Raw genomic sequence first — 9,692 nt, forward strand, 5'->3', positions numbered from 1 at the left:
ATATATATATATATATATATATATATACATACACACACATATATATGTGTGTGTGTGTGTATACATACATACCATGACATGTGTGTGCGGACACACATATACAATAATAAATCTTTAATTAAAATTAAAAAATAAGGTGATGAGCAAACAAGGAATAAAGATATCCATCTACAACACACAAGCATGCATACACACAAACATGTACTCACATATACATACAATAAAAAGAAACTAGGTAGCTGCATTTCAAAACCAAAGTCTGTAACTAAACCAGTAGCCAAAACCACTGTTTGAAGCTCTACTGTCCGGGTGGGTGGGGCAAGTGGCCGTAGACTGATGAGATGCTTTTAAAGGCAATGGTATGTCTTTACTCTACCTTGTAAGAGTGAAGTCAACAAGCTGGCATGAGGGCACATGCCTTTAATCCCAGCACTTGGGTCACAGAGGCAGGTGGATCTTTGTTGGCTTGAGGCCACATTGGTCTACATGTTGAGCTCCAGGACAGCCAAAACTACCTAGAGAGAATTTGCACACCCCCACACAAAGTGCACAGCTGGAGAATTTTTCAGAATCCTACCTATACTCTGTTTAAAAGAGTAGGCAAAAATTTTGTTTGCCACAAAAGGCAAGAGAGTAAATATTTTCAAATCGTATGTCATATCTGGCTGCTTGAATCTTTTTGGGTTAAAACAATGGAACCACAGGCAACTAAAAGCAAATGTGTGCATCTAAGTTCCCCACAGACAACAAAATTCAAGGATACTCATATCTGTGTATACGTGTGTGTATGCAGTATTTGCATGTAACACACAGATCTCTATACTGTTTTGAGATAAATTTTTATTTTATAAACATGAGTGCCTTGCCTGTATGTTTGTAAGCATACCACACAGAGCAGTACCCATGGAAGCCAGAAGAATGTATCAGACCTTCCTGGAAATGGTGTTAATGACAGCTGTGAGCTGCATTGAGGGTACTGGGACTTGAACCCCCAGATCTCCTGGAAGAGCAGCTAATGCACTTAACCACTGAGTCTACAATACAAATATGATGTACATAGCTGTACTGCACATCGTTTAGAAAACGCTGACAAGAAAAGTATGTCTGTGCAGTTTTAGGACACATGCTTATTTTCTAAATATTTCTGTTCAAAGGCTGGTAGAATCTATGAATACAGAACCTATGCACCCTAAGGATTGATTATGTCTATCAAACAGGTATCAGTCTGGAAATGTTTGCTCTAGATCCATGAAAGTCACACCTTACAACATTAATAAAAGCTTCAGAGATTTATGTCTTAATTAGGGTTTCCATTGCTGTGAAGAGACACCATGACCAAGGCAACTCTTGTACAGGAGGACATTTAATTGGGGGCTAGCTTACAGGTTCAGAGGTCCAATCCATTTTATCAGCAAGGCAGGAACATGGTAGCATCCAGGCAGGCACTGGAGGAACTGAGAATTCTACATCTTGTTTCAAAGACAAATAGGAGAAGACTGACTTCTCGGAGGAAGGTCTCAAAGCCCACCCCTACAGTGACGCACTCCCTCCAACAAAGTCACACCTCCTAGTAGTGCCACTCCCTGGGCCAAGCATATTCAAACCACCACAATTTATCTTGTCTTTTTTTCCCTCATGATCCAAAGGAGGCATACAACTAAAAGAGTTCCTAAGCTAACATCTGGCTCAAGAAGAGTGGACCAAGCTGGGAACAGTTACTTCAACTATGTAGAGAACAAAAAGGCAAAAGTCCTAACTACCTAGTTAATTACATTCAGGGTCAGAGACACTTGGCAGAAGATATTTACAGTCTGATTTTGCCTTCTTAGTATCGTGGGGCTTCAAGGAGCATCAATCTTCTACAGTTCTAAGGCCTCACCCTAGTTCACACCTTCATCTCCCTCCCCTTTCCTCTAATTCAAAATAAGGCAAGAATCTTGCTTTTTAAAAAAAAGCAAATCAATGCTTATACAACTTTTATTAAAATAAAATCCTTCTCCTCAGTCCCTAAGGAGATGTCTGCCAATATCCTGCTGGGCTGCAACTCTAAAAGCATCCAATGGGCAGGCTCAATTACAGGTACATTGCTTGACCTCTAGATGACTTTACCTATGAGATGGCACCAGTGGCTCTTTACCGCACAGTAGGACCCTATCACAGGGCAAACTGTATGGATGATGGAGTATAGGTATAAATAGGAAAAAGGCATTTCCTGAAATGCCATTCTAGCTCTACAGAGACAGAGAAGAGCTGGGGGCTGGGGAGATAAGTCAGTCCTCCACTCAGGGGAAAGCTAGGCATCTCGTGAAACATTTTATTAGAGATAAAGAATTTACTCTAAACTCAAGGTTGAATAGAATCTGTTATCAAGTTTTCCTGAAGTACCACATTACTTAGTAAAAATTCAACTTTGGGGTAAAATATATTATCCAAAATGGCTTAATAGAGCTTAAATCTTGCACGTCTTCAAATCTTTGGGGAAAGAAACACCTAAGAATATACTAAAGCTTGTAGCTTATATCAATGATACCCGAAACCCATACATGGTACCATAAGTGGGTATTTTCAGCTAATGTAATGCAAAGCTAAGATCAAATTAAAAACATGATAAATCCACTTATAGAATTTCAGATGAGATATCACTAGATAAATACATGTGTGAGTATAAGTGTGTGTGTGTGTGTGTGTGTGTGTGTCAGAGAGAGAGAGAGAGAGAGAGAGAGAGAGAGAGAGAGAGAGGTTTTCTCTGCTTTAGTTAAAATAGAACTGCTGCAAAGAACTGAATTTAAGAAAATATTTATCTTGGGGCTGGAGACATGACATGTGGTTAAGAGCACTTGTTGCTCTTGCAGACTAGAGTTCAGTTCCTGGTCCTTATGTGGAGGATCCATTCCCATTCATAACTTCAGTTCTAGGGATGTAATACCCCACTTCTGACTCACCAGGTCCTAGGCATGCTACTGGTACACATATATACATGAAGACAGAACACATACAAATTTTGTTTTAGAAAATATTTTTTTAAAAAGTACTGTATCATAGATAGCATTCATGCTCCCACAGCTAAAACCAATGGTCTCTCTCTCCCTGACAAACTGCTTTAGGACAAGTTATGCCTCAGCAGGCTCTTCGTTTCTGAATAGGCCTGGATGCTTTCTTCATCTCTCTTCTCTACTTGTCCCATTCGATAACCAAGAACTGTATTTGAACAGTTTTGATAATAAAGTATTTTTTTAATGCTGCAGTTCCCTAATAGCCATTCATTTTAATTAATGATTCAATGTGAAAGAGAGACAATGCCATACTTTTCTCTCAGTAAAAGGAAGGTCCCTTCCTAGAGTTAGGGAATTTCGGTATGAGGTGTCAATACTTCAGAGAGCACAAACTCCCTGCGTCTGCCTCAAACACCCTGAGCTAAAACACAGATTTGTTCTGGGTGAAGATAGCAAATGCCAGTCGTCCTACCTCCAAAAACAAATGGTTGGGCAATTCCTTCCTTGGCCGTAGCGTTTCCTAACAAAGCAAGCCGCTTCTCCTAAAGGCTGGGAATGTGAAAAAAAAAATTTAATCTACTTAAGTCTAAAATCAATGCCAGTCTTTTAGTCCTGCAGTCACAAACGCCAAATACAGTTATCCGTGCCGCAGCTGGCAGCATCCTTAACAACCTGAAGAAGTGAGGCTCCCTCCATCTAAGATTTTCCTTTACAATGTGTTACAGTGTGCTTACTCAGACCTCTTATTAATTATGTAGCCTTAATCTTTAGGAGTCTCCTCCATCCTCTTTTCAAATCTCCCATTCCCTTCCTCAAATCCATCCCTCGCGCCATCCCTCCCCCAGGAAGCACTCTCCTACCCTAGGGACTACAGGCCCTTTCCCGCCTGGAATGAGTGTTCCTCCCTCCCGGGCCTGCTGCAGGTCCACCGCCTTGGGGGACAGTATTCTCCGCTTCTCCTTGGCCATAGGGACAACCAGGCCACCGCCGCCCCCCTACGCCCCCCGGGGCTTACATAGCCCAAGCCAGGGCAGGATGGATCCATGTTGCCGCGTAGGCCTGGCCCGCCAAGTGCACTGGCCGGCCCTCCAAGTGGCCCAGACTCTCGGGTCCCTGGTCGCGAGCGAGCCTCGAGAGCCAGTCGAGCGAGGCCAGCTGCGGAGCCCAGAGCCCAGGGCGTGGCAGCTCCCGGCGCCGCGCTCCACAGAGGAGCGGGCGGTGCCGGGGGCCTCGGAGCCCTGACCCACGAACCTGGAAGGCTGCGCCGCGCGCGTGAGACGGGTGCCCGGCCTCCGCCCAACCGTCTCCCCGCCACGGCCGCCCGCCCCGCACTCACCTCCCGCGCGCCAGGGGCACCCGCAGCGGTGCGGCCCGGCACTCGCTTCCTGCGCGCACGGATTCGGGCTCCCCGCAGCCGCACGCACGCCGGGCGGGCTGGCGGGCGGGCGGGCACGCGCTCCCTTCACACGCGCGCGCGTAGGATCCCCCTCCACGCCCGCAGCCCAGCGCCTTATCGCCACAGCGGCCGGCCTCTGCCGCCGCAGGCTTCGCATAAGACCTCTACCCCACCCCCAACCCCGGCTTTCTGCCACGAGCCATCTTCGGGCGAGATGCCTAAATGCACCGGCAACAGATTTTACTCCGCCCTCCCCCTACTCCCTCCCTCACCCCCCCACCCTCCCCCCCGGGCTGACTAGGAAAGGAGGAAGCCTTGGCACTCTCTGAAGGCTGCTTCTCCTTTCATGGGTGCAGGGAAGAAAAGCTTTGGTGTATATGGACCAGAGGCTCAAGAAGTCCTGGCACCCCACCCCCACCCCACCTTCACCCCCCACCTCCCCACACCCCCAACTGCCTCTAGAAATAGTCCATTGCTATGAACACTTTGGTCAGCTCCACTGAGTCATCTCCACCCAAATGGTGACTCTCTGGGGGAGGGCAGAGGAGGGGAAAGGCCTTTGGTCACCAGGAGCTGGGTGTTGCTCTACCAGTCTGTTGATCCTAGGACCTAGGGTGGAGGTGGTTCCATTCAAAAATAAAATTTCCTGTTTTCTGTCAAAGAGCCCCTGGAAACAAAGTGACATCTGAAAACAAAAGACTCATTCTGGTCTCTTGGCTTTAGGACTGTGAACAGATTGGCCTCACTCCACCGAAAAGGAAAGTTTTTCAGTGAACACCTAAGTACATGCATCCAAAATTCAACAACAATTCACAGGAATCGCTTTCCCACCCTTTCCTAGACGCTTTAGATGGCGTTTCCTAAACTAATGATTTCAGCATAGCCAGGATCAACATTATCGAATTCCACAATGTCACCTAGTATATACACTATGTTCGTGTCAGAAAGTCACACTGGTTTTCTAAGAAAGATGGTCTTATCAAGATTGGACTATTGCCTCTATGCGTCCGTGTAGAATAGCACAACCTGTTTTCATAGCGGGACTTTTGGAAGTTGCTCCGTTCTATTGGTCTGATGTTTTGCTCTCCCAGCATGATTTAACTTACCTTTAGCTCAGTAATTTAAATGGAAGCTTCTTGAACCAGAAGCTTGATGTGGTGGTAGGACTCCTTCGCACACTGCATAGAGCTCTGCGTATTGTTTCCCATGGGGGAAGAATAGGAACTCTCAAATCTCAGTTGTCCAGAAGCTAATACCATGGAAGTAAGGAGAGGTATTCTCCAAACTGCTCCATTATAAACAAAGACAGACAATGTTTCTCTTCAGTGGCTATTAGGCAATATGTCAAATGAAGATTTTGAAAATTCTTTGGAGGGGTGTATTTCCAATTACTTAGAGAACAGAGCGTTCTTAAAACTAATGTGTAGAGAAAGGCAATAACACTCCCAAGATTGTCAGATGGAATCGGTGGTTGGCATGTCCTTTAGATAAGCTCATATGACCAGCCTTTAACAGGAAAAACTAGCTGTCAAGAGGGTCATGTAACTCTACAAGACAATGTTACAGGCACAGGAGCCAAATCAGTGAACAAGACAAAGAGGTTTTTACTTTTTAGTTTTAGGAAGCTTACAACCACACCTCCTTCTAAAACGTGTTAAATGATCCTTGGATAACTCGTAAGTACATGGGCTCAGTTCCAGAACACTCTAGAATGCAAAGACTCGGGGACTTCAGATCAGGTGAATTAAGTTCCCAAACACTTTGATAGGCTTTTAAGATGTGTGATCTCTTGCCCGTGTGGTGGTAGTGGTCTTGGTGGTAACTGTTCCTATAGCATCTAAGAGCTGGGGACTCAGCTACCTATGCTGCAGAACAAGCCACCCCAAAGTGTCGTTGCCTATACAAATATTAATTTAATCTGATGATATAGTTCAGTAGTGGAGTATTTGCCTGATGTGTAACAGATTCTCTTGGAGGTTGAAGCAGCCCATCCTGCAGGAAGGTAAATAACAACAACAGATCTCCAGGCAGCCCCTGAAACTGACTAGATTTGCTAGGCCCCTCCCTGCCAGAATAATCTACAAAAGCTGAGAATCTCCTCAGATGGAAGAAATCTGAATGGCAAAGAAGATGGTCAGACAGCCCCAGCGACAAGAACGACTCTGAGAAGAAAAGCTGCAGAGAAGTCTGAGACCAGACCTGCAAAGAAGCAGACACCAGCTACTGCCTGGAAGAGAATCAGCCCAGAGTCATTTATTTGGAAAGGACACTCTGCAACCTATTGAGCAGGCTGTGCAGTGTCCTCTAGGTTCCTAGCTTTTGTGAGCAGTCATCCATCCTGGGATGGACCTAGGAGATGCAGCTCTGAATCATTTCTGCTCCTCTATAAGGAACCCCAATAAAACTCATTGATTCATCAGGTTGGACTTTGGAGGTAAGTGTGCTTTGGTCTGTAGTGAAATCGCTATCTGGGGTGAGAAGACGTGTTACCTCTCTTCCAGGAAGTTTCATTGTACAAAAGGCATGCATAAGATCCTGGATTCAGTCCCTTGGACTATAAAATCATCACCATCATTACCGTCATCATCATTATCATCTCATACGTTTCCATTCTGAGTTGTTTGGGTGGTTTCTCATTCAACAAAATTACATTCTAAGGGTGGAGAAAGTTTATCTCTAAGGGAGCAGATAGTAAATGCTGTGTTAGAATGGCAGGTTGCATCAGAACATACCACACTAGGCCCAAACAGTTCCACATGTAAGAGGTTTAATTGAGAGGGAGAGAGGGGGCAGCAGTGGAAAGAGGAGGGAGAAAGAAAGACAGAGGCAGAGAGAGAGAGAGAGAGAGAGAGAGAGAGAGAGAGAGAGAGAGAGAGAGAGAGAGAAAGGAATGTTCCCAGTATACATATAGGTTCTGACATAGAGGCCACAGGTAAAGGTGGGAAGTCAGCCCAATGGATTCTGGGAATATGGTGGCTGTTGTCCTGGCAAAAGGTCTGTGAGACCCACCCATGTGACACCACAGGACTTGGAGGCCCTGATGCTAACATACCTCCCTTTTTGATATTATAAAGAGGAGGAAAGAAAAGGGGAAGGGGAAGCCATTGGTGAAAAGGGAACGAGGACTTTAGTGAAAAGGGAATGAGGGCTGTCTCTTAAGCTACTTGCTTCTGTCTAGGGGCATTGTCAGTTGGGGGGTAGCTGGTTTCATCATCAGGATCCACTTGGTAAACATTTGCATCAGGTTCCTCTGTGGACAACGGCTCATCTGTGGGCAGTGGCTGTTAATCCTGTAACAGGAGCTGATTCATAGTTGGGTTACAAATTTTTTGTATTTGTCCTTGAAGAAATGTGGAAATAAGATTAATGAGGCAGGGAGCAAATAATAACATGAGGAAGATGACTAGAAAAAAGGAGTTACAAACGTGAGTATCCACTTCCATATGGGGTTTTCAAAAATCCCAGAACTGGATTTCTCATGGTCCCTGAAATTTTTTGTGTCTGACTGTAGTTCCTGGATTTTATTTCATACTATCCCAGATTGATTGACTTAGAAACAGCGTTCTTCTTGGAGGAACAGGCAAAGACCACCTTCTTTTGCTGTCAGGACATCTAGTCCCCATCTGTTCTGAAGCACCATGGCTGCCAAAGAATCGATCTGTTTTTGGATAGTAAGCACAGTTTCAGACATTTTTTGAAAATTGCTTTGAAACTGGGAAGTGAATATATTATATTGGGTCATGGAAGTCGTTATCCCTACAACTCCAGTACCAACACCTATAGCTATTCTTGTAGCAACCAAGAGTGATACAACTTGGCCTGCCCCTTATGTTGTGCAGCTATCATATCTACAACTGGGATGGGCAGGGTCTCGTTTCCCTGGATTACTTCCAGTTCAGGGAAAAGAAGTACTAATGTGCAAACTCCTGACCAGCTAGCAGGTAGGCAATCATATGCCTGAGTGCCACAAAGAATTGACCTGTTTTGGATTGCAGGGCATTGTGGCAGAGATGATATATCAAGGGTTATGGTTCTCTTGCAGTGTAGGGAGCTCAGCATTCCCACTGAATGAGTCCCAGAGGCCTTAAAACAGGTTGCCATGCCTAAGAGAGGAATAGAGGTAAGGTATGAATTTATGGCGACATTGGAGCCAGGGCAGCTGGCAAAGACTGAGGTAACATTACTTGGTGGTATCCCCAGAGATATTGTAAGTGACAATTGTGGGTTAGTTCCAGGAGGTACACATAACCAGCAATCCTTAAAGCATCCAGGTCTGGTGACATTAAGGAGTTGGTATGCCAAGGTCAAGGTCTGAAGTAAAAGGCGAAATGACAAGTTAGTGCCATTTATGAGGGGTGATGTCAAAGAGGTAAGGACCTCAGAGGAGTGCTTGAATATCTCTCCTGCTTTTTTGATATCCAGGGGTTGGGCAATTGAGACATATTTTCTCTGGATATGGATGGTACTTACCGGGGACCCGGGCTGATTTTTATGGTAGAGCTTACCAACAACTCCTGTCTCCCACCTGGAATCCCATGGGTCTTGTATGTAGAAAAAGAGTGTCTTGCGGTGTTGATAGAAGAAATGATTGATCCGTAATCCTAGCATATGTATCTGACAAGACCAATATGGGCAGTCCCCATATTCGTCTGGCCATTTTCTACAATAATCTTTTGTCTGGTCAAAGAGAAAGCAAGTATAGAGATCATGATATTTAGATGGGATTACAGATACCGGGATGATAGCAATTTGGATTGGTTCCTGGCATCCAGCTATGGAGCGGTTTCCTGACCCTATTTGGAAAGACTGTTTGTTATCTGTGGGGGTGGAGTGGAGTCTCATTTTCTGGGATTGGGGACAAGCTGGGTGGTCTCATTGTCCTCTGGAGCTTAACAGAGCATGGTCCTGTTAAGATAGATGTGTATGAAGAAGAGCCATTTTTAGGTGGAGGAAAGAAAGGTTTGAGGTGAGACAGATGGATCCAATGAGAGAGTCCCTCGAGTTTAGCAGCTGTAGAGGTCACAAGAATTACTTTAAAAGGGTCCTGCCCTTTGAGAGAGAGAGGTGAGGTGAGGGCCGATAACCTGAAGGGGATAGAAGGACTTGGTCTCCAATGTTGATAGGCAGAGGACAGGAGACAGTGTATGGCCGAGGTAGATGGTGGTCAACAAAGGTCCATAGGAGAGGATGGAGGTGGCAAAGTAATGGGTAAGTAGATGGTCTGGGAGGGGAGAACATTTAGGTGAAAGACCAGGAGTTAGGACTGGACGTCTATACATGAGTTCAAAGGGAGAGATGAGGAG

At 45.2% G+C, this 9,692-nt stretch overlaps 1 protein-coding gene across 12 annotated transcripts in view; it reads right to left on the reverse strand.

Annotated features, from left to right (window-relative positions):
• Nucleotides 1-4,616, reverse strand: part of B3galnt1 (beta-1,3-N-acetylgalactosaminyltransferase 1 (globoside blood group)) — a 28,044-nt gene extending 23,428 nt beyond the window's left edge. For 4 of the 12 annotated variants that reach the window (XM_031374079.1, XM_031374086.1, XM_031374080.1 and 1 more), the window contains exons 1-2: nt 4,009-4,238; nt 3,466-3,542 (exon numbers count right to left, since the gene is read on the reverse strand). Coding sequence is in view for 1 of the 12 variants with exons in the window: in XM_031374090.1 (XP_031229950.1) it covers nt 4,330-4,546 (217 nt within the window). In the remaining 11 variants the exon portion in view is untranslated. The other 8 variants (XM_031374081.1, XM_031374088.1, XM_031374083.1 and 5 more) reach the window with 3 other exon arrangements.
• Between the last annotated feature and the right edge of the window lie 5,076 nt (nt 4,617-9,692).

The sequence above is a fragment of the Mastomys coucha genome, unplaced genomic scaffold (assembly GCF_008632895.1).
Source record: "Mastomys coucha isolate ucsf_1 unplaced genomic scaffold, UCSF_Mcou_1 pScaffold16, whole genome shotgun sequence".
NCBI classification, from domain to species: domain Eukaryota; kingdom Metazoa; phylum Chordata; class Mammalia; order Rodentia; family Muridae; genus Mastomys; species Mastomys coucha.